General features: G+C 42.6%; 2 protein-coding genes across 2 annotated transcripts; one reads left to right on the forward strand and one right to left on the reverse strand.

Moving 5' to 3' along the window:
- The first annotated feature begins 258 nt into the window (after positions 1-258).
- LOC136717070 (acetyl-coenzyme A synthetase 2-like, mitochondrial) lies at positions 259-15,015 on the forward strand. The gene is made up of 14 exons (XM_066694537.1): positions 259-774; positions 1,464-1,560; positions 1,754-1,953; positions 2,565-2,740; positions 3,003-3,155; positions 7,396-7,543; positions 7,675-7,812; positions 8,399-8,491; positions 9,747-9,859; positions 10,825-10,951; positions 11,195-11,322; positions 11,528-11,591; positions 11,703-11,824; positions 11,985-15,015. The coding sequence occupies exons 1-14, from the start codon at positions 432-434 to the stop codon at positions 12,159-12,161; spliced, it is 2,079 nt and encodes a 692-aa protein (XP_066550634.1). The 5' UTR covers positions 259-431; the 3' UTR covers positions 12,162-15,015.
- A 1,118-nt stretch (positions 15,016-16,133) lies between these two features.
- Positions 16,134-23,290, reverse strand: abcd4 (ATP-binding cassette, sub-family D (ALD), member 4). Its single transcript, XM_066694464.1, has 19 exons — positions 22,896-23,290; positions 22,025-22,143; positions 21,472-21,599; positions 20,808-20,947; positions 20,461-20,577; positions 20,163-20,288; positions 20,024-20,074; positions 19,764-19,858; positions 19,501-19,622; positions 19,110-19,201; positions 18,740-18,829; positions 18,418-18,623; positions 18,228-18,319; positions 17,860-17,896; positions 17,718-17,767; positions 17,552-17,604; positions 17,391-17,467; positions 16,817-16,932; positions 16,134-16,415 (listed from the first exon to the last, which is right to left on the reverse strand). Exons 1-19 carry the CDS (start codon positions 22,979-22,981, stop codon positions 16,347-16,349), a joined length of 1,866 nt encoding a protein of 621 aa, XP_066550561.1. The 5' UTR covers positions 22,982-23,290; the 3' UTR covers positions 16,134-16,346.
- Positions 23,291-25,483: the final 2,193 nt, after the last annotated feature.

The following is a 25,483-nucleotide window of genomic DNA, read 5'->3' on the forward strand; positions in this document are numbered from 1 at the left end:
AGGTGATTGTAATCAGATTATAAATTACCTCCAGTAACAAGGACAGTATTTGAAAAGTCTTTGTTGATAACGTGCCACAAACTGGACATACAACCAATACTAAATACTAAACAGCAAACGAACATCATGTGTGGAAATCAAGACAAATACACTGACTTTTGTATAAAGTGATATCTAGCTCCCATAGCCGGCAGCGGGAGCACAGCCTGTTTGAAATTTACATCGGCTGAAATAATCCCACCTCCCTTTAAGAGCTCCTAATTAGCCGCTGCCTGGAGCTGCTGAACTCCGAGGGTCTTGAACTTTCATTAGAAACAAGCATTGCATTCATAAATGGGGTCCTTTTAAGACATACATAAGCCTATACATTTCTATTTTAAGGTAACTAAAAGAAACCAGTTGATTATGCTGTAATTGTGTGTAATAAGTAGATGCATCTTGAAAGCATGTTTTCTGTGGGAAGATTGGCGTCGCTGAAGGCACGTCTCTGCGGGAGATTGCCTCTGGCTTGTCGGACACATTTGGGGACTCGCAGCTCTGATCCCCGGGGCAGGAGTTACAATGTAGCCGCCTGGATGCCCGAGGCGGCGGCGTTTGACGGGGTTGGGGACCACAGGGCTCTGTACGACTTCTCCGTGCAGCAGGGGGACCGGTTCTGGGGGGCTCTGGGCAGACAGCGGCTGTCCTGGATCAGCCCCTTCCACACGGTGCAGGACTGTGACCTGAGCCGGGGCAGGATCAGGTGGTTTGAAGGTGGACAGCTGAACACATCAGGTGAGGGCTTGGGGTCGTGTGCATTGGTCAACACATTTGTTTCAGTAGCTCTGGTTCCATTCTTGCATGCACACCATTGGGGGTGGGTGGGGAGATAACTGTTAAAACTAATTAAAACTGCACATTAAAAGTCAGATCCCCTGTAGTGCATCGATGCTTGACCAGTGTCTTAGTTCAGTCTGTGAGTTTGCCTTTTTGGTGAGACTATTGTCTTGTTTCCCTGTGGCATCCAGTCTCTTCCAGGACAACTTAAAAATGGACACACTATAGAAAAAAGTGGTGGAAGGAAAAACGGTCCTAAGACCTTACCTGAGTAGAGTACTTGCAGAGAGAATTTCTGTAGTTGTGTAGCAGCACAGGGTTTCTGAAAAGAACAGGTAAGTGGTTTGTGTTTGTGTGTGCAGAAGAAAGTATGTTTTTGTTGTTTTCTGGGTTACACAGATTGGGAATGGAAAGAATACCAATCTGAAAATATGATCTTATTGACAACCAGGGTGAATAACAAGTCATATTTTCTGTGGATACCCAGTGCTGTAGTTTGTAAATTGTGTGTAACTCCCCCATCTTCACCACGTGCTAAGTGTTCACATAGAAGACACTGACAATATGTTCACAGTTTCAAAATGAAAAGAATGAGCTGCTTTCACGAGACACAATTGTCAATTGTTTTCTTTCTGTACTTGCACTAGTAAACTGCCTGGATCGCCACGTCCACACGTGTCCCGACAAGGTTGCCCTGATCTGGGAGAGGGACGAACCGGGCACCGAAGTCCGAATCACATACAGGTCAGAGACGGCAGATTGCTTCAGAAAGGGCAGCTAGATGATCTTCAGTGTCTACTTCCATCTTCACAGTTAATATTGAAATCATCAATTGCACCACTGTAAAAAATCCAAAAAGTCAACTGCCGTATTGTTGGCAATACTTGATGATAAAGCTCATTACTGTTGTCTGTTTTGTTTTGCTGATGTTCTGCAGGCAGTTGTTGGAGTTGACATGTCGGCTGGGAAACGTCCTGAAGAGGCAAGGTGTACAAAGGGGCGACTGTGTGACTCTCTACATGCCTTCCTGCCCCCTGGCTGTAGCGGCCATGCTTGCTTGTGCCCGAATCGGCGCCGTCCACAATGTGGTGTTTGCTGGATTCAGCGCCGAGGCGTTGGCTGACCGAATAAAAGATGGTACGGGTTAATAAGACTGCATTATAATCGGATCAGTGAGCGCCTTGTTTTAATCTACCTAGAAATGTCGCCCTCCTTGACACCATTTCTATGAACGTACTGCTGACGGAGAATCACGTTGCAGACACTTTCTCCTTTTCTGCTGAACTGTATGATTGAACAATTGGGTGTTGTGCTTGTGCATAGTGTGCTTTTTATTCTGGCCAAGGAATGCTTTTAATGAATGAGCCATACTTCCTTGTGTCAAGTTGAGGATTCCTTTGAAGATCTGTCAAACAGCTGGAGGAGTTGCAGATCTGCCTAGGCTCTCGAGGACGTGGGAGGCGTCAACATAAATGACGGTCCTTGGTTCCTTGGTTCTAATTTAAGTCGGCAGATGCAGCAGGAGTGGGATATGTTTGTAACGGTGGCGGATCGGATCAATTTACACGCACAGAAGCAGTTTCGAAGAATCTATATGCTGTGCTATAAACAAAGTGAACGTTTTGTAATGCGGCCACATTCAGTTGTCGGTGCAGTGCTTGTTCACGAAGTCCCAAAGTCTGCAGTGTGTATGAAAAAAGCTCAAAAGCCATAATGATTGTGAACGCCGGCCTGTCTGCCTATTACAGCTCAGTCCAGCATCGTGATCACTATGAACCAGGGCCTGCGGGCGGGCAGGGTGATCGAGCTGAAGAAGACCGTGGATCAGGCCATCCAGAGCTGCCCCGACGTCCGACTGGTGCTCGTGGCCATGAGGACAGAGAATCTGGTTGCGATGACGGATAAAGATGTGCCACTGGAGGAGGTAACTGTAGTGTAAGCTTTACGTACTGTAGTAGACCTAGAGGAGCGCCAGTCAGTCCGGCTAATTAGGAAACAACACTGTTTTGTAGGACGTACAGTCTGCACAGATGTAGTGGATTTATGCTTTGTAGTTTTAAACTGGTTGCCGTGATCTTAGCACTGACTAAAATCTTACTTGTGTGAATGCATAATTCTTACTCAACTATGATATTGAGCAGCAACCGATACATGTTTAAGGTGTTATAAATCTTTTCTTTCAACAGGAAATGAAAAAGGAGGATGTGAATTGTGAGCCAGTGGCCATGGAGAGTGAGGACAGGCTGTTTGTGCTGTACAGCTCGGGCAGCACTGGCAAGCCCAAGGGCCTGGTCCACTCACAGGCCGGCTACCTGCTGTACTCTGCCCTCACTCACAGGGTAACCTGCGGCACCGCTGGCACATCAGACCAGAAACCAAAATGCTGTTATTTTCTTTTTCTTTATTAGATTGTTCATTTATACATTCCTGCACCCCATTTTTTTATCTTGATTATGTTGGCTGTATACACTCACCTAAAGGATTATTAGGAACACCTGTTCAATTTCTCATTAATGCAATTATCTAACCAACCAATCACATGGCAGTTGCTTCAATGCATTTAGGGGTGTGGTCCTGGTCAAGACAATCTCCTGAACTCCAAACTGAATGTCTGAATGGGAAAGAAAGGTGATTTAAGCAATTTTGAGCGTGGCATGGTTGTTGGTGCCAGACGGGCCGGTCTGAGTATTTCACAATCTGCTCAGTTACTGGGATTTTCACGCACATCTAGGGTTTTCAAAGAATGGTGTGAAAAGGGAAAAACATCCAGTGTGCGGCAGTCCTGTGGGCGAAAATGCCTTGTTGATGCTAGAGGTCAGAGGAGAATGGGCCGACTGATTCAAGCTGATAGAAGAGCAACTTTGACTGAAATAACCACTCGTTACAACCGAGGTATGCAGCAAAGCATTTGTGAAGCCACAACACGTACAACCTTGAGGCGGATGGGCTACAACAGCAGAAGACCCCACCGGGTACCACTCATCTCCACTACAAATAGGAAAAAGAGGCTACAATTTGCACAAGCTCACCAAAATTGGACAGTTGAAGACTGGAAAAATGTTGCCTGGTCTGATGAGTCTCGATTTCTGTTGAGACATTCAGATGGTAGAGTCAGAATTTGGCGTAAACAGAATGAGAACATGGATCCATCATGCCTTGTTACCACTGTGCAGGCTGGTGGTGGTGGTGTAATGGTGTGGGGGATGTTTTCTTGGCACACTTTAGGCCCCTTAGTGCCAATTGGGCATCGTTTAAATGCCACGGCCTACCTGAGCATTGTTTCTGACCATGTCCATCCCTTTATGACCACCATGTACCCATCCTCTGATGGCTACTTCCAGCAGGATAATGCACCATGTCACAAAGGTCGAATCATTTCAAATTGGTTTCTTGAACATGACAATGAGTTCACAGTCACCAGATCTCAACCCAATAGAGCATCTTTGGGATGTGGTGGAACGGGAGCTTCGTGCCCTGGATGTGCATCCCACAAATCTCCATCAACTGCAAGATGCTATCCTATCAATATGGGCCAACATTTCTAAAGAATGCTTTCAGCACCTTGTTGAATCAATGCCACGTAGAATTAAGGCAGTTCTGAAGGCGAAAGGGGGTCAAACACAGTATTAGTATGGTATTCCTAATAATCCTTTAGGTGAGTGTATATACACCGATCAGCCATAACATTATGACCACTGACAGGTGAAGTGAATAACACTGATAATCTTGTTATCATGGCACATGTCAGTGGGTGGGATATATTAGGCAGCAAGTGAACATTTTGTCCTCAAAGTTGATGTGTTAGAAGCAGGAAAATTGGGCAAGCGTAAGGATCTGAGCGACTTTGACAAGGGCCAAATTGTGATGGCTAGACGACTGGATCAGGGCATCTCCAAAACTGCAGCTCTTTTGGGGTGTTCCCGGTCTGCAGTGGTCAGTACCTATCAAAAGTGGTCTAAGGAAGGAAAATTCTCTCCAAATTCCCCAGATCTCAATCCAATCGAGCATCTGTGGGATGTGCTGGACTAACAAGTCCGATCCATGGAGGCCCCACCTCGCAACTTACAGGACTTAAAGGCTCTGCTGCTAACGTCTTGGTGCCAGATACCACAGCACACCTTCAGAGGTCTAGTGGAGTCCATGCCTCGACGGGTCAGGGCTGTTTTGGTGGCAAAAGGGGGACCTACACAGTATTAGGCAGGTGGTCAGAATGTTATGGCTGATCGGTGTATATTGTTTTAAAAATGACAATGTCGAAAATAGTCTGAAGTGAATATGTATTTAGGAAAAACGTGATTTGTGAAAGGATAGGCGGCAGTCATTTTCTCTCTAGCAGACGATCAGTGACGTCAGTGCGGTGAGGCCGGGTGTCTGTCTGACACTGACAGCTGCTGGGGCAGCGGCGCTCACTGTCTGTGTCACAAGCATGACACGCTGTATGGCTTTTGGCTGCACACAACACAGTGGACGCCGTCAAAAAGCCAAAGATGATTATCAAGATGAGGAGGAGGAAGTAAAAGTATTCCCTTTCCCAAAAGATCGCCAACTTGCCAGTCAGTGGGCTGTCAACATGGGTCCTGACGTCAGACTGATCAACACATTTCTTGGTCGCGTTCAGTCGGATGAAAGGTCCAACAAATTCAGGCTGTGTAGCAGACAGTCACTCGTTAATTCTGCTACAAGTGAAGTAACAAAACAATTCAAGAAAAGTCGAGTCAGATATAAACTCGCATACAAGCTTCGTGCTGATAAAAAAGTACGAAAGGAAAGGAAAACAAATAAAACGGAGCACAGAACAAGAGGTGCCTTCTGTATCATGTATTTTACAATGTTTGGAATATTGGTGATTTTCTCCCAGTGCTTAATCTTATTTCTTATTTAATATACAATGTTGTTACTGTTTAACATTTAAAATAATTAACTGACTCGATTCAGACATTTGCAGTTATATACATATATTTTCCCCCATTTCTCTCTGGGATGAACAGAGAATCAAATGATAAGTGCGAGCAAAGATAGTCCCTCCCTGAGTCACGGCAGAGCATTTTAAACATAGTGCTCATGGTCTCTAGGCCTATATATATTTTGAAACAATATTAATAATATAAAGTTCACTTAAATCAGCTTATAAACTTATCCAAACACATTTACTTTTTTTTTTAATACCTTTTGCCCTGTAGACACCAGGCTAGCCTGAAGGCAGTCCAGGCCGCAACTACGTCACGCGTTTACATAACCTCGTTTTGAATCCCAAAATGGCGCTGCCCATACGGAGAAAAAGTGAGCCGAAACACGTACCAAATTGTGAATTTCTTTAAAGTGGAACAGCTAACAAGATTTATATAAAACATTTTGAGGTGCAGTTCCCCAAACTTAAATGGATTGCTAGAAATAAGTCAATAGGGAATTGTGGGTGCTGGTCTGACTCAGTTCAAGACTTGCTCTTTGAGCAGATTTTAACCAAATAGATTCAACCTGTTTATCTGCTAACAGTCCTGATCTTCCACAATATATTCCATGTCCTTTACTTGTGACAGCCCAGCATGAACACTACAATACAATACAGTGTTGTAGAGATGGAAGAAACTGTGCTGGGCCCTGAGCCAGAGAAGCAGGCAATACTGGGTGAGGACACGTGGAAACTGCAAAAGCTGAGAAACATATAATCGTATTGGTCACACTCCCCTCAGAGGAACAGAGTGGGCCTTTTACTGTGCGTTTGTAGTTGTGCAGAGAAGTTCATTACATCTGGACTTTTCTGCTGCTCTGGGAATTCTGACATGCGTCATATATCAGTTTCCAGGATTGAATGACTGCTTTGCTCTGAGCCCAACTCATGATACTGAGAAGCAAGACACCCAGTAAATTCCCTAGGCTACAAATATCCAACTATTGATTACTGCAGTTATATCGGGTGTTACGTATTAACTGCAATCATCTTAATCATTTTCCAGTTCATATTTGCAAAACAGATTTGGTTTGCCATAATCACTGCTTTCTTTTTTCATTCTTCTTTCATTGGGCATGCTCATACACAACCAATATGGAGATTATAAACTCCTGGTTCTAAAATCCCAGCCATACCGATATCTTCTAATTTACATTACCACGTTCCATTAATTAAATCATCCCAACCATTCACCATAAAGCAATACAAATCAGTGATGTTTATTTGCCCCTTTATAATATATCATAGGATGTGCCATACATTGGTCTATTCAAGATAATATTTGTATTGTTCCATGTAATTAAAAAAAATATATATATATATAACAAATGTGCATTAAGATTTAGTAGATATGGGTTATATTGTCATATTGCATTTAAAGATCTTACCATTTAGATTTTTTATTTATTTAAATTGAAGACAATGAAACAAAAGGCAGCCATTCATAGGAAACCGGAAGTAGGTACAAGTTACAAGCCAGTAATTCCATTGTGTAGTTTTGGTTTGGACAGGTTTAGATCACATTATCTGCACATAGCTTTGCTTGATGAAGAAAAGCATGTCTTGCCTCTGAAAGCTTCGAGCTCCTTGCCTCAGTTCACCAATGGTGTTGTCATGTGGTGTTCCTGCAGTATGTGTTTAACTATCACGACGGGGACGTGTTTGGCTGTGTTGCCGATATCGGCTGGATCACAGGACACAGCTACGTGGTTTATGGCCCACTGTGCAACGGAGGAACCACTGTCCTGTTTGAAAGCACTCCAGTATATCCCAACCCAGGTGAGAGAGGCTGCTGAACCAGAGTATTATAAACGTTTTGTTTTTAAGTTAAATTCGATATTATTTCTTTGCAATTTTTGCAATACCTTTCGCTGGTCCTGTTGACACGTGAGTTTTTGGTTTCCTTACAGGCAGATACTGGGAAACAGTGGAGAGGTTAAGAATCAATCAGTTTTATGGAGCTCCGACAGCAATTCGCCTTCTGCTAAAATACGGGGATCAGTGGGTGGAAAAATACGACAGATCATCTCTTAAAACCCTGGGCTCTGGTATGTCACATTTTACTGAGCTTTTTCTCAGCTTCTGAGACAACAAGGTTATCTAATTTCTCATTAGTCTGGGTCACATGCTAACACATAACATCTGTCACCTGTCAGAAGGAAATGGTGTGTAGTGTGTAGATGTACATTGCAATGCCAAAAATCAGTAAATGGGAATAACAGTTTTATGATAAGTTTTAATAATGGACATTGTTTACAGAGCATTTGTACATTTCATGCTGTAATCGTAATTTGTGGACTGGTATTTGTGCACAATACATGAAAGTTTGATCTCTTTCCACCTCATTCTACCTTCCAATGTGTTTGTAGCCTTTTGGTTTAGTGCATCTTCAGCAAGATGTCTGAATACATACATGCCTAGAGCCATCTGGAATGCTACTATAATCAGATAGTTTGGTGAAGAAGAACAACCTCCTGTGTTTTTCACATAAGAAACCATGGATAAATCAGTTTATTGTGTTGAGCTCCTCCATTCATTGCATTCTGTAGGGTCGCTGATTTTAATGAAAGTTCTAAGTTTAGGTTTAGATCAGAGCAGTAGTGTCAATGTTGTTTTAACCTGTTCCCATCCTAGTGGGAGAGCCAATCAACTCGGAGGCCTGGCAGTGGTACTTCAGAGTGGTGGGTGATGGGAGATGCCCTGTGGTGGACACCTGGTGGCAGACAGGTACACAAGAGTTCTCACCTACGTGTGAAAGAGGTCCAGGGCCTCAGTCATCCTTGCTTTCGATTGATCTGCCACCCGTATGCGCATTTTAAATAACGTCTGGCTTCCACTATGAGTACTGAGGCGTTAAACTGTATGTCAGCTTTTTCTCTGTTACTATGCATTTACATCTTTGTAATACTGGACTCTATTTTGCCTTCTTGGTTGTGTTAACAGATCTGTGGGGATGATTGGCAGCAGAATTGGTAGCCTTCCAAAATATGCACTGAGTGGTCTGTAGAGTAGAGTTCATGCACTTACAGAAGGGCTGCAAAACAGCTTTCAATTCCCTCAAGTCTTAAAGGGAAGGAGCAGTCTGTGCTCTTGATTCTACACTCTGTACAAACTTGGCAGCCTTTGAGTGTTAGTCAGAGCTTTGAATAATTGCATTGCCTGGAGGATTTCATATTCAGCCCAGAAGAAATTCAGCCCAGATGTTTCTGTGATACTGAGACACAGAAAGTTTTTATGTGCTGTTCCCACTCTAAAAAGTGGGTAATGAAGGGTAATGAAAACGATAAGCAGGGTTTGTTTGTAAAAATAAAAGTAAAAATGCGGAAAATAAAATACCTTACACGCACTCACACTTTAATAAAATATCATTTTTTTGATACAATCCTTCTTTTCTTACTTTAAAGGTGATGTGCAATTGTGTTGCAACAGAAATCAAAAGTTAATTACCCTCTTAAAGTGACAAGTATTCATAATTAAATATTACAAAGTGATTATTACATTGTATAATATGACCCAAATTCTCTGTACATTCTTGCTAAGTAATAGGGATAATGCTTTACATTTTTTTTACAGTCTAACAGGCTTTGGCAGTTAGCTGTATATGACAGTAATACTCACTGGGTACATAATACATTTCTAGATATATGCTAGTAGAGTGGAAATCAGAGAAAATACCCCTGCCCCCTATCTGTACAGACACACACAGACCCTGCCACCAAATCCTGAGCAGACTGTTGGCACTGCAGTAGAGTTTCCCTCTCAACCGCAGATCATCCCGGGGCTGGAGTTTGCGCTGGAATGTGATTAAGACTCACAGAAATGCGAGCACAGTGTCATCAGATAATTGATTTACAGCGTATAATTCTATTCTAATTACATTTAATTTACTTAACATAACTATAATTAATTAATTGACATCTGCCATAGAAATGTCTGACTCTTTTTTGTGTGTGTGTGTGTGTGTGGCTATCCCTTCGTTAAGAGACCGGCGGGATTTGCATCGCTCCCAGACCGTCCGACCCCGAGGCAGAGATAATCCCCGCCATGGCGATGCGGCCCTTCTTTGGGATCCGGCCGGCGCTAATGGACAGCAAGGTGCTGCTTTATGCATGGGCTCCTAGCAAAGATTAAAGATTAAGAGCAGATGTCCATCAGGGTTTGGGCTTTTTCCTCTAACTTCCCATTGAAACCTAACCTGCCTTTTGCACAAGATCATCAGTGACACCCAGACCGCTACAATTGTCCAAACTGTCAACTGTATATCTTGATTAACTGGAACCTCAGTGCTCCACCATCCCACGCTGATGGTTACTTTCAAATCAAAAGCACAGAATGATTATTGGTAATTTTAATCTGTACCATATGGTACTAGTGAATGTGGATCTACAGTATGTGGGTCATTTCAAATAATCGGCCTATCTCTTTGTTTGTTGACAATAACTGTAGCTGCATAAGCAACCGATAGGTCTGCTGTCCTGAAATCTGAGACTGGTAATGTTTGTGCGCGTTCACATTCCCGTGTATTAGATCAGACATTTGACATGTTTAAGCATGGAAGAGAGAGGCAGCATGGTGAGATGTCATGAATTGTATGGTGTGACTCTTGCCACACCCCTGCAGGAATCCGGCAGTGACAAATAGTGCAGTTAATTTTCTCTACATAGGCCCCCTGTAGTATGATTTATATATTGTTTAATGTGAAACAAGTTACAAATATTTCATATTAAATACTTAAAAAGACACAATTGTATATCTAATTTGGAGCATTTTATGTCTGTATGTATGTTATGTTTGTGTGTTTTCCTGTGATCTACAATATCCTGTCCTTTATGTTTGCGTGGTCTAATGCTTTTCATTCTACCAAAACCACCTAACTTCAATAATTATTGACTAAATTGGAACAGTGTAACTTTACCCAATGATGCAAACTGTTACTCTAACAATGAAATAATGGAAACTACAAAGACGTGCAGTTGATTTGCAGATTTAAGAGCTATAAACAAGGCTTGCTGTCTCTGCAGTTTGTTTCAGGGCACTAATGACCTCTGTGCCCTGTACAGGGGAATAGGCTGTCTGCTAATGACACCTCGGGCGCTCTCTGCATCGCTCAGGCCTGGCCTGGCATGGCAAGAACCATTTACAATGACCACCAGAGGTTCGTAGAGACCTACAGCCAGCCTTACCCAGGTACAAACAATCAGTTTATTCATAGAGTGCTGCTCCATCAGAGGACAATAATAAAAGTGCCATGACATGCACAGTTCAGGGCCTGGCAGAGCATTGACCATGTTGTGATGTACTGATGTCAGTCACTCTGAGCACAGTGTTACTGGGTGACTTTATTACATTTTTTTAAAAACATTTTGTGATTATTCCTTATTCCTATAGCTTATTCCTCTTCATATAATCTGAATGCCTCATCCCGCCCAGGTTACTTTTTTACTGGTGACGGTGCTTACCGCTCTAAGGAAGGCTACTACCAGATTCTTGGGCGGCTTGATGATGTCATCAATGTCAGCGGACACCGCCTGGGGACGGCGGAGGTAGAAGATGTGGTGGTGAGCTGGTTATTCACTGTACGGCCTGACCTTCTACACAAAAGCTGTTTAGACTAACAACACCTTTGAATGTGGGAGTTATTCACGTTTTTCTGAGTTTCTTAATATGGTGAAAGATGTATTTTTCTTTGTTAACATGGCCATTAATCGCATGAGTATGAAATACCTTGGCCCACTGCAATCATGTTTTTTTGTTTGTTTTCAGAATCAGTGTCATGGTGTCGCCGAGTCTGCCGTTATTGGCTATTCCCATGATATCAAAGGACAAGGTAAGAGTGAGAAGGATCCATCGCAACTTCTCAGCCTAATCTACTCAGCAGTTATGGTTACTATAAAAAACACTTAGTTTAAAGCAACTTGAGTCCCATGATGCTCTGCAGGTGTCTACGTCTTTGTTGTGCTGAAGGAGCAAGATGCTTTACCTGAGGAACTCCTGGCCCAACAGCTGAGGGACCGGGTCTCCAAGAGGATTGCAAAATTTGCTGCCCCTGACTACATCCAGGTATAGATGCACACACACACACAGGCAACCGCAGGAGTATAACTATAACCGAAAGAATGAATACCATTTTGACAAATGAGCAGGTCTGGTATTTAGAAATCTTTTGTACTAGAGCCCTTAGAGCCCTTTTTTAGCAGTGTGTTGTGTTGACTCTGTGGAGGTGGTCAAGCGGCTGCCCAAGACGCGGTCCGGGAAGATCATGCGCCGTGTGCTGAGGAAGATCGTGGACAGGAAGGCCGATGAGCTGGGGGACCTCACCACGCTGGACGACCACACGACGGTGCAGGAAATCATCCAGGGGCACAGGCACCTGCAGGAGCGAGACCAACGACGATAACGGCAAGGAGAGAAGGGTCCCTGTCCCAGTGCTGCAGTTGAGGTGGGGGGGATGAGAGCTAAGCTTGAGTCGAGAGCAGTAGGGTACAGAACGTGGCAAGCAGATTGCTTTTGTAAAGGCTGGTTTATTCAGGCAACGCTTCAGCCGACGCTGTGTGTACACAGTGCAGCAGAGGAACTGTGCAAATATCTGTCGCCGTTTTTAAGGAAATCATTTCAAACGCATAAACAAACAAGTATACAAAAGCTAATTGAAAGCTGTAGAATGCACTTAGCTGTGAAAATGGATCCGTCTCTCTGAAGGTGTAAACCCGGAGGAGAATTAGGAAACAGGCCGCAGGGTAGCACTGCATGGTTTGGATCCACAATTAAGAATGCATTAAAAACAAATTACCTACTGCTGGTATAACTGAGCAATAACTCAATAAGGGCTGAGACGCTCTGTTAACTGTACATTAAAATGCGAAATTTTAAATGGAAGAGACGTGGTATCATTTCCTTATCATGTGACCGAGGTACCTGCGTGCCATGCTTATCATCTAGATCTTGTGTTTAAAGCTCATCTTAAAGTATTGATTACAACTCCACTCTTTACCACAACATTATTTTTAAGCCAGGCAGTGGTCAGTTCAGCCATCGTGCTGAAAGTCTACAAAGAAAGAATAAATCAGCACGAGCCTTTTCAAAAGAAATTGCATCAGGGTGTTTTCTCATAACTTTGAAGTGGGTTTAAGGTCAGATTACCTGGTTAGACTAGTACATCTAGTTTTTAAAAATGATATTTGAAGTATAATACAGCTGTGATGGATTAACTAGATTGAGGCATATGTTTCTAAAGAGAAATGTGAATTTTTAAAGACTTGAGATTATTAACCTAATACAATAATTTACAATGTTGTGCATGAGAGTACACATCATGGTTAAGAATAAATGTATATACAATATTTAATAAGTATTAGGTTAATTAATTGTTCTGGTAAGAACTGAAGATGGGAATGTTTAAAAAAAACTAATTGATACAAATTGAGTAATTGGATAATTGGATTGATAATGGTTAGTTGTAGTTTAGGGTGTTTAAGAGCAATTGTTTGAGTAATTTGAGAAAAAGATGCATTCAAATCTCAAATGAGGGTTACATTTTGGACTGGACCAAGTAAAGCTAGACCCCCATTAAAGTTAGAGTAGTTTATTGGATCAGGTGTATATTTTCATAGGCCTAGCTTGAAATGTTGGTGTTGGCAAGGGTTTGGGATCAGACTATTGTTTGGGCATCAAATGAAGCGGGTTACCTAGTGATGTTATACAGTGGGTTGTAGAGAAAAGTCATCTCTTTCTGCAGTGCAATGCAGTATCAGAGTTCAGCGTAACAAATCTGATATTTTTAAGACCTTATTAATTACCATACCTGTATTAACTGAAGTGTAAGAGAATCTTCATGATAAAAAATTGAAAATCCAAAATGAGAACATTAAGGATACAGCTAAAGGTAGGAGTAGTATTACAGTTATTAAACTAGATCATGACAAACATTGTATTTAGAAACATTAAATGGATACACATAGTCCTCTCTAGGTTCATTTTTCCAATAGTATGCTTGAATGTATTTATGTATTTCCCCTGCTGTCACCTACAGTTATGGTTTAAGCTCTAATTAGATTACAAAATATACTCATCCCATTTTAATGAATATAGAAAATTACCTTGGAGTCTCCCTTGTGAATTGTTTACGCCTAACCTTAAAAAGCAGCAGACGCATTCTGTGGTCAAAGAATGAACATCTTGGTGTTGCTGGTTTCGGCATACTGGGCAACAGCCTGGTCATTGCCATCTCGTATGGGAACCTGCTGCACCTTGTGTGCCGAGTCCTGTCCCTGACCGTGCCATCGTCCTTATGCTCCCCCATGAACTGCAGCTGCAAATGTGTGACTTGGGTGATGCACACGGGACGCAAGGTGAGCGTGTGGTGCATTGTGATGCTCAGCTGGTATCGCTTCTGCAAGGTGAAGAAGACCAACCACCGGTCTGTGTGGCTTTCCAAGCTCGAGTGTTGCATCAAGACCAACCTGCTGCTGGTGCTCCGCTGGCTGGGCTGGGCGCTGCTGTACACACCACTGCTCCTGGTCCACGAGAGCCTGGTCAGCACCGGCACACAGACTGTGTGGCCAACGTCGCGGGCGGGGGGAGCTGGTTCTTGGTCGTCTACTCCATGCTGTACTTGACGTGCTGCAGTATATGGCAGCTTTCTTCATGACCCTCTTCAACATCAAGACCTTGTACTTCCTGCTCAAGCACCGTCTCTGGGTGGCACCATCGTGGTCGGCCTGGACCTGCCTAAGGAGTGCAATGCCATCGCGGTGTCCCTGGTGAGTGTGTACAACGCCTGCATCCTCTCGCACTCCATCTTCACTTACAACTACATTGGCACACCTGTCGCAGATCTTGGGAGATGTGTGTTTGACCTGTATGCCACCCTAATCCCGTACCTCATTGCACAGGGGCCAAGTGCTGCCTACAGAAATTGCAGCCAAACCCCGAGGTCACTGTAATGTCTTTGACCTAATAGATGTGAGCGATTTGCTGGGACAGAAGGAGATTTAGAGATTGATGTCTGTCAACTTATTTCTGTGTAGCAGAATGCAGAAGATTAAAGGACACTTCTGAGGAGATCAGGTCGTTAATTTCCAGGGGATTGCAGTCTGTTGTACTTGGTGTGTTGAATGTGAAATTAATTGTAATGGCACAAACTGATTGTAATGCTTCTGTATTGTGTCCTCTGTTGATATTAATTCTACCATTGTATCACATTTGCTGAATGTTGATCATGTAATCCAAAAATAATTGGTATTATTTTGAAACTGTCTACATCTGATTATTCTAATCCAATGGAAATGTATTTTGTGTGTACATTTTACATCGCACTATGCCATTAGATTAGCTTTTTTATAATATGGTAGTTAATCAGGGATACAATACTGCTTATACAAATTCAATTTGTGATTAAAATGCTTCTCTTTATGTATGAAATGGTCAGATGCAAAAATAATCATATTTAATTCCATCTACTGCATGAAATTTGAAATCGATTGATTCATTTATCAACCCTTGCAATTGGAAAACACTGCTATAGCAATCCTTTCCAAGAAAAACGTTAAGATGTTTAGGTCATGACTATTGCAAGCACATAAGATGATTGATCTCATTAGGAAATTGGGTGTTAATTGGAATTTTTATAGTTAATGATGTTAATTGCATCCCCATACCTATTTCTACACTCATTTATATTCATACTGCTAGCATATTCAAGTGTGATGTTGCTGAAACCAAATTGCCCTGATAATGACAAGTCATTAGCGTCTGGATTCAATGGTTATGACTCCCATGAAACATACACATAATTCCTCTGGAACAAAAAATAAATCAAAAGCATAAATATATATGGAAAGGTAGGAAATACAGGTTTGTCATGTGCCTTATATATGAACTATATTGTTAATACTGTGTTGCTTTGTGTATAATTACAGTGGAGTGAAGGATGCTTATTATAAAAGGCTTGCCAGTTAAATGTGCCCAGTTCTAGTGCTCTTTAAAAGAAACATCCTGATCGCATGTACAGATTAAGGTCAGACATCATTATTTCAGTTTTAATGACCACTGAGAGAACCACTTGGCAGAGATTATGAAAAGCTTCCAGTCTCATTGGGATTCATTAAATGTGTTTGCTGGATATCCAATAATATGCTGAGAGTGTATTTGAGCGTGATCTTCCTGTAAGTGTGTGACCTCAGTGATGTCATTAAAATGGGCCTCTTCGGTGTAGAAGGCAGGATCAGGTAGTTATTTGTGGCTTTTATATCAAACAATACCAGTACGCTAATATACCTACAGCCATTTTTAAGACCTTTCTCCTGCACTATTATAATAACCAACTGCCACTTGAGTATAACTACCAAACTAATGACTACATAAGACAGTATCCGTATGACAAGCAATCTTTAATAAAAACGAAATCTGTGAGAAGTCAGATAAATGCAATCATTGTAAACATGTAAAAAACATGCAATATGTGAATATATTCCAGTCTATATTCCCAAGTTTCTACCCATCCAGTGAGTACTGCAGTAATTTCCCTTCGGTAGGATCACAATGCCTTTATTGTTCGCACGGTTATCGTATCCCACAATGCTGTTCACTCATTCTTCAGTTTGGTCAGCTCCCATCGCCCTCCTCCACAGAGCCTCAGCTTCCACTCGTGATACTGCAAAGCAATAAAAACGGAGACGTCTGATTGGTCCGTTTCTTCCATGAGCTACGGCTTCTCCCCCTGGTTAATCCTTTAATAACATTAACCGCTAAAGTACAGTAAAACATATAATCATGGCCCAGAACCCTCAGTCAGATATTAAACCAGATCTAGATATGGAGAACTGACTGGAAATTATTAATGCAGCAATAATGTCTACCCAGCAAGGGGCCGTTTCTTATTTTTTCTTGAGACTGAGGCTCCCGAAAGAAGCCATTGTATTAGAAGCCAACTCATGCCTAGAAGTATGAAAATATGTAATCTACAATTTGCTGATTAATCGTTAAATATTTGTCTGTTATGCTTGGGAGAAAACGCTTCTGTGAGGTGTTGACGATGCGACCGTGGCTCGATACCTTGTCCAGGCTGCTGCGGTGGCCCAGGCTGATGAGCGTCATGCCCAGCTGCTTGCACGCGCGGTACAGCTGCTCCTCCGCCTCCTCGGTCAGGGCACTGGTCGCCTCATCGAGCACTGCAACACAGACACGGCGTCCACTGAGCACCTGAGCACTGCCCCAGGCCACTGTCTCAGTCTGATGGCAAAGACCCACTAAAGAGTTTTTACTGCTGGTCTACCCCTTTTTTTGTGTGTTTTTAATGGGATTTACAGTACAGACCAGCACTAAAGCCCCTAGTGACACAGGCAGGATATATAATTCCACGCCGGGTCACTACTCAATAGCTGTTGGGTTGCCAATGTTGTATAGAGAATCCCTCACCCAGTCTGGGTTTACTGAAGTTTCAGAGATCATAATTTTCCCGTGCAAAATGGCCTTCTGGGTAATGTAATTTGGATCCCTTCTCCAATTAAGGCCTCACAACTTATAAGGATATCTGGTTATTATTTTCATAGACGCTCTATGCATTCATTTGCATGTATTAACTTAAATTTAAAAAACGTAACTTTCTTTAAAGTATGCAGATTTTTACCTGCGTATTTCGGCTGTAGATAGAAAAGTCGGGCAAAGCACAGCCTCTGCATCTCACCAGGTGATAAAACATCATACCTGTACAAACAACAACAATTACAGTCTTCTAATATCGTCTAGCTCCTTACTCACCTCCGCGTCAATAATCGTTTTAAGTCTCACCAGTTCCAGTCGACTTTCTCATCCAATCCGCCCGTCCTTTTCAAGAGACTCTCCTGCAAAATATATCGATACAGAAATGCTACGGTGAATGGGAGCGATCTAATAAATAAATAAAAGATAATAAATCATGATAAAACTGAAGTTTAGGTCTTAACTAGACACTCACCACTCCTGCCAGCTCTAGAAATCGCATTATTCTCTCATCATCGGGAGAACCTACAGAAAAAGGTTCCCATCACGTACAGTTTGTCAGGGGGTGTGCAAAATTAAAATGCAGCAACATTTGTATCTGAGATCATGTGGCATACCTGCGACAGGGTAAATGTCCTTCAAAGGATAGATAACCTGTTGAACAATGAGGAAATGCACTTTACTGACCCATTAACTCGGTTAAATACATACATGCAGGATTGCAAATAAGGCATACTATATAGACGTATGAAAAACGTTTATTCGGAAACTATGCATACAGTGTAAACAGTGTGTCTTATATTTTGCATAATGTCATGTACAAATTCTAACTGGAGAGGCTGTGTTTGATATTCTTGAAGAAGAAATCCTACAATTCCTTAAAAAGCATGAAGCCTGTATTTTAGCAGAGGGGAAAGTGATAGTGGCCACACTATAGTTAAGAGATGAACACCAGTGTAGAGGTGTTTACAAGACCCTCCCATACCTGCTCCCTCAGGGTCCCATCGGTGAGGTAGGGCTTCTGCGGCAGGAAGAGAATCCCCCGAGGCCCAAAACAGGAAGTCATCTCCACGTAGCCTAGAAGACAAGGCAGTGAGACAGCTGTGTGCCGGCGGCAAACGCCTGTGAAACGCAGTGGACGGAGGTTGGGGAGTGCCAAAGAACAGTGATCGTACCGCTTGAACTCTCCCACAGCCTGTTGAGGACCCTCAGTAGGGAGGTCTTTCCAGTGCCAGTGTTCCCCACCACCAGCAGGCTGTTCCCCTGAGTGACTTTCAAGCTGAGCTCTTTCACCAGCAGCTCGTCAGAGAAGGGTGACTTGTAGGACAGCCGGTCCAGAATGAATGCCGTGTCTGTGGAGTTGGCCCGGTGCTCCACATCACTGAAGGTGGAGAAAGACATGGACGTGTCCAGTAAGCAGTAAGCACAGACCATCCTCTCAGCCAGCTACTCATGTATTTGCTCTAAAATTGTGCTGTAACTGATGTTCTCTCCTACCTGTCAAAGTCGAAGGACTCCCCCGACGTGGGATCGTAGTCACACTGCTTCTTAATGATGTCCTCCATCACCTCCCTGAGCTCCCCGATCCTGCCATCACACAAACACAGCCTGCCTTCAGAGCATGGCTTACAAGCAAAAGAGAAACTCATCCTAGTTCTGAAGGGGTTAAAAATACATTCAGACGCGTTGTTAGAATGACGATGCAAACATCTCTTTATCTGGCTATGCATTAATGCACTCCATGTAATAAAGGGGTAGCTATAATACTATAAACAGTGGTAGTAATATGTTAATTAAACAGATAATGATGATGCAGCAGAGATGCTTTGTTGTGAAGTGGCGGGGCAGTGAGTGTGTGAGGGGTTACCTGTGAGTATATCCGGCCACATCAGACACTGTGGTGGACAGGTCTATTAGCTGGCTGAAGCCATTGATCAAGTAAATGGAGACAAAGGCATTCTGGGAAGAGGAGTGAAAAAGTCAATTGCAAGCAAATGGAAAAAAAATCCAGCTGAACTGTAACCTCCCATCACAGAAGCCTTCTGATGGAGTTCTGTGGATATTTCTGCCATCTCTGTGGCAATGTTGCCTTCTAATGGAGACTGGAGAGAAGTGCAGCTGCAAGTCACCAGAGAGACAGGTAAGACTGTGCTTTAACACTTTCTAGTGGACCATCAGGGCCCTTAAAAGAGATGTATTCATTCTGTAGATACAACCAAACCATAAACCATGCCGTTTTCTCCTGCAGCTCTACACACCTTGCTAATAAGTGCGCTCAGCTCGCCGGGGGTCAGGCTGTTGAACACTCCGGCAAATATGGGAATGGCGATCACTATGTAGCTCAGGATGCTGCCCAGGTAGTCGAAAGTGTTCACTCCAACTGCAGAGAGGAAGAGGTAAAAGGAGCCATGATGGGGGCGCCACGCTTTCAGAAAAGCTTTACCGGGTAGCACACATTGTCCCCTTATGCGGTGACCTCCATATCCCTTCCCAGCCGCCCCAGTGCTGTCCTGATTCTTACTGTACAACAGGAACTCTTTGTTCATCAGGTTCCTCTGGGTGTGCAGGAGGGTCTGCAGTCTCCTGTCGGTCCTCATGTGCTCCACCTTCCCTGCCCTGCAGAGAGCACAGCCAGGATCAACTCACTGGTTCACAGCCTGTCTCTGTGTGAAGCATTCCCTGTACGGGACTGCGATTGTTTATTTCACCGTTGTCTGACTAGGGCAATCCATATTAACTGACAGATGTTCCAGACTTGTATCACTTATCTAGGATGCCGACCTGTAGAAAGCTGCCGACTCCGCGTTGACCCGGATCTGCATGTGTTTGAACCTACAAGACAGACCACAGGCAGAGATGACTCAGCAGTTGTGAAACATGCGGACAGAAATACTTCCGAGAATGAATCGATCACTCTCACCTGAAATCCCCTTCCAGTTTTTCCTGCTCGACCAGTGTCGACACAATGGGGCCCATCAGCACTTTGTTCACGATGGTCCCGATGACAAAGTAGCCGAAAATACTCACAGGCCCCATCCAGCCAGTGCTGCCAAACACAGATTTGTGATGTTTAGGGGAAAGACAAAAGCATTGCACCTACGCAGACACGCAGCACACGCCGCGTAGGGTAAACAGTCATCCAGGCCGAGAAAAACTGCCACAATGCTTCCGACACTGCGTTTGGGTACCCGCTTCTGTAAATTATATAGCAGTCTTACCTGTAGAAACACTGGTAGGTGTAATAGGACAGAGTGAACGGAGACACAATCAGCCTGCTGGCCATGGTGCTCATCTGCTTACACAACCTCTCCGTATCCTGACTGATCCGCTGGTCTCTGAAACACAGAGAGTGATCACTGGCCTGAGGATTCTCCAGTCTGGGTGTTTTATTCGCAGTAATGTGTCAATGATTTTGAATAGGGACGTTTCCCTTGTGAGATGGTATAATATTGTATGTCTATGATTGTTATAGCCCTGCCCTGGTGCTTGTGGATGTACAGCAGGGGTGTGGCGTTCTGCGGACGGCTCGATGGGAATGCAGTGACCGCGTGCTTCGGAGACGTACGGGTTGTCTATATCCTTGCGCAGCACGTTTAGGGTGTAGTACACTCTGCCCTGGAAGTAATCGCGGTGCAGGTGCTCCGTCAGGCTCTTCCGCCAGCTCACATACATCAGGCTCGAGATGTACTGGTCCAGACTCTTCAGCTGGCAGAGCAAACCACAGTGTCAGTCATTGCTGTAGGCTTCTGTGCCTTTTAACACCACCAAATAGCTTCTCATGATAGTGTAGCCTATTTTAAAAGAAGCTAAACATCAAATGCTCTGGTATCAGTCTAAATCAAAGCTGTGTTTTATACCAGGAAACTATTTCATAACACATTGACTAATTAAATCAGTGGTATATGGCTAAATTTCTCCAGGGCCACAGAATTTCTAAGCCCTTAACAACTTACTACGAACTATCTATTCACCTAATTAGATAAAGGAGTCGTTTTCTGGCTCGTAAACATTAGCCGGCGAATTAAACACCAATAAAAAGCAGCAGGAGCGCACAGACACCACGAGACCCCACCAGAGCAGACTCTAATGAGTGAGCGGGTCAGCTGAGCACAGGCGTGAAGACAGGGCTCAGAAAAGAAATCGCAGCTTGAAAAGAAACTGGATGTACTGGCTTCGAATTCGAAACCGTGTGTTTATCAGCATTTGCAAAGATGTGCCCGTTTACTCACCGTGGAGTTCAATACAATTAAGAGGATCGCAACCACTGTGAGGGCTTTAAATCCACCAAGGTCCTTGTCAGATAAGGCTTCATAGTACTTGCTCGGAATGACCCCGACCTGGTAGATAATTAGCTGCTCTGGAAAGCACAATTGGAATAACTCATTAGAATAATTATAAAAAACGTTTTAATGTTGTTGTTGTTTTTTAATCTCTACTACTTTCCTTTCCTTATCAACTCTCACCCCTATTCCATAGAAGACTGCCAGCTTTGATTACAGCATTGCAAACCTCACAGGTATTTAAACAATTCAGTCCATGATATCTAATTCCAGATCAGACTTGAAATTGAAGAACTAGGAGCATTAAGCACTAGTCACAGGTGTCACTTAGTTACACAAAAAGTTTTGGGGGTGTGGAACAACATATTTTGGGAACAAAGTATCAATAGGATACAAACTAAGAAGTTGGACTCAACCGTTTCCTACATTATGATTGAGCGTTCAGACATTTTAACAAAACAATGGATTTCACCGTCAAGGTACCAGGATCAGACACGCGTACCAAGGAGAGTGACAAACAGCAGCGTGGCGAACATCAGTGCATTCTGGGAGGACCAGGAGGGGAACAGGATTCTCTGAATGCCACCAAACCTCTGCAGGAACTGAAGGTCCAGTTTTGGTCTGGAAATGCAAAATGCAAGTTTGTCACAGTACTAGTTGTGGATTACCCACAGGTCCTGAAAGCATCTGAACCTTTTACAAGCGTGGCTTTGTAAGCATCAGCCTTAGAAAGGAAGATCCATCCATTTTGGATTCTAACACTGATTTACCCAAGACTAGAGACATGCCTTATCAGCAGCTCTCTTATGACACAACTTCCTGAGGTCACAATGACCCTGGTCAGAGTCTGAATACAGACCACAAGTGTGTACTTTTTAAAAACCTCTCTTTAAACCAGGTAATAAAAACAATAGGGTTTTGGGTTTGTTTTACTACTGAAAATCAAAGTGGTTTTCAGTACCTGTATATATACACACACAAATAAATCACTTAGTATTTTTATTTTACAATTAAAACATTACTATTATTTACTCTCTTCTCATTACTGCAAATTGACATGGATTTAGTTCGATCAGGATTGTGTCGACAGCTGCATTACTTCAATTACTTATCCGGTATTAATTTAAAGGACTTGTTCAATATAGTAAGTAGTTAGTTATTACTCCACAATTAGTATTGGTTTCGTTTACTGATCATAAGTAATACATTTACTTACATTTTGCCTTACTAGCAATTGCTACGACATATTGCACAATATTATGAATGACTTTGGAGTAATTGTATTAATTGTGAGTGCAATGAAAAGTATAAATCACGTCACGATTAGCATTGACACTTCCAAAAGCAAACCAGATGATATTAACACGTCCTACCTTTTGCTTTTGCGTGCATTTGATGCTTTGATGTGCGGCATTTGGTTGAGTAAAAAGACTAAATATCCAAACAGAAGTGCAGTCATCCAGTTTCACAGAGCCGGTGCACCGTGGCTGTCTTGCATGGTTAAAACAAGTGCGCGGGCTACGTGCCTCTCTGACAGGCAGTCACCGTAAACACTTCGCCATCTGCGGTATGAACACATGTGACAGGCGTGCTCCCGCAAACAGGAAATAGCCCTGGAAACGATCACGGTTTCCGCAAAAGCACACACCCAGGACGACCAAAACATCGCCCTTTTTCCCGTAATGATTTATTAATTACAAAAAGTAATCCCAGCAACCCGCACCGGACGCTCGCTGCAGTGTTTATAACGTGTTTCACATGGTCGAGGAGTTTCTGAAACCCACTGAATCAAGAGCGGCCACAAATCCCGTCCAAACCCGCTCTGAAGATGGGCTGCCCTCTGTCGGTCACAACAGGTATTGTTTCAGCTCTTACTGTGTTAGAAGGCGCAGGGTAACACAATACACAATTTCCATTACTTAATATTAGCTCTGAACAAAGCAACACGACTTACTACTTATGAATGCAGAAGTTACTGATATTCAATGGATATTCTGCGTGTCACATCCATCTATCTTGCAGGAATATAATTTTAGGATTATGATTTAAAAACGACTTAAATAGTCAAATATAATATTAAAGGATGAGTAGGCCTAAGTGAATTCTAGTTTAGACAGAAGCAATGAGGGTATTTAGTCTCAAGTGAAAAACATTTAGTAAAACAACATTTATTTTAGGTTTTATTTTAAGATTATTCTCCCATTGGCAGATGCTTCTTGAATAATTCTTACTAACATTATGTAACTACATTTTCTCTCAGTGTAGCCACTCATAGCCTGCAGTCACTACTTATAGGACTTCATTAGCATGTTTTATTTAATAATTGTCCCTGCCTTATTAAAATTTGAAAGCCCTGTTAAATGTTGCATAGTGTACATGGTTTTAATATTATGGATATCAATTTTAATAATTGTTTAGTTTTAGAATGAGAATGGGGTTTCTAATTTTAACTCGAGTTACGGTATCTCTTCTAGTCTAGAGAGCATGGTGATTTAATTTAGGACTATAAATCAGGACACTCTACGGGGAGCAGTCATCATTTCCAGTTTGTTGCACACCTGGGGACTATCTGGAAGATATTAGTTAATTATAATTTATATGACTCAGTCTTATAGTCAATCAACAACTTTTTGCTGTTTGCAATTATGTATTTAAAGATTGTTTTATAAATATAGTTACAAAAATATATATATTGGAGAATTTGGGCCAAGCTAAAAAATATTAAAGAACAACTAGAAAAGTAAAGAATCACACTGGCATTGAAGGGACTAGTGCCTATTTTTATTTTAGGTGAACAGGTAAAACTGCAGAAACAAAGGGCAGGGAGACTGTACACACACAGCCCTGAGAACAGACGCCCTGCTGTGAGACTCTAAGTGTAAAATTCCTGTCCCGCCACCCAGAAACTCACAATGCCAAGCTCAAGAACAAAAGGAGGCAGGTTTGTCTCAGGCCCACTCTCCAATCTGCAGCCCCAGCCTCGGAGACCTTTGAAGACTGCCACCCCCACTCCCCCCGCGTGCGTCAGACTGCTGGAGCCGATCCCAATGTGGCACCATTTGCATTTTCAACACTTTAAGCCTGCCCTCCTCTGTCTTCACAATCTGTGGTGCACAGCATCTCATCTGCACCCTTAAGGTGTTTAATTGTCCAAGGTGGAGGTGGGGGGCGATTTCTGGAGTCTTAGGCAGTCAGGAGACAATGTTACTGATTCAGGCCAATTCAGGAAGCGCTCATACACATTATACAGAAACCTCCTGCAGCTTTGTCTAGTTGTGGGCTTTTTTATGCACTGAGGTGCACAGCCAACTGCGGGGAGACGCACTTTGTTTTGAAGGCAAAATTTGATGTGCTTCCTATTGGTTCTCTATTAGGGGAGATAAAAGCTGTGGTCATAAACAGTCCTGAAATGGCCATAAAGAAATCATTCTTAAAGATTGCAATAAATGTAATCTTTTTAAATAGCTTTTAAGGAAATTATGTTTTTTTTTTAAAGACAAATTAAGAAATAAGGGGAATGGTATGTCACTGAAAAGAAAGTATGCCAAGCTATAATGTCTTTGATCCATTGTCCCCATAGTCATTTCTAAGGCAATAAAATAATGATCTTGCCACCAATCACTGCTTCACTGGTTATCCTGGGAGGCTCTGGTGAGCATGAAAATTATGATCTTCCCCCTAACCATCCTTTAGTCCACCCGCACCAATATCTGTGCAGTCAAATTTATTAAATAAACATAAACAAGCCAAATAATTAATTAAAAAACAGAAGTTATTTCCAAATGAAGGCCCTCCCGCAGAAGATGTAAGAATGCTCCCAAGGGCTGCTTTATGCAAAACTATTACAGTGCCTCGCACAAAATTAGTCTTCCGAATAATGCCGTTGATATCTTTGTGCTAAATTTGATTAACTAATTCAGAACCTTGTAAAGGCTTTGCAGCTTCTTTTCGATCTCTTTTT

Source organism: Amia ocellicauda, chromosome 21, assembly GCF_036373705.1.
Source record: "Amia ocellicauda isolate fAmiCal2 chromosome 21, fAmiCal2.hap1, whole genome shotgun sequence".
Taxonomy (NCBI): Eukaryota; Metazoa; Chordata; class Actinopteri; order Amiiformes; family Amiidae; genus Amia; species Amia ocellicauda.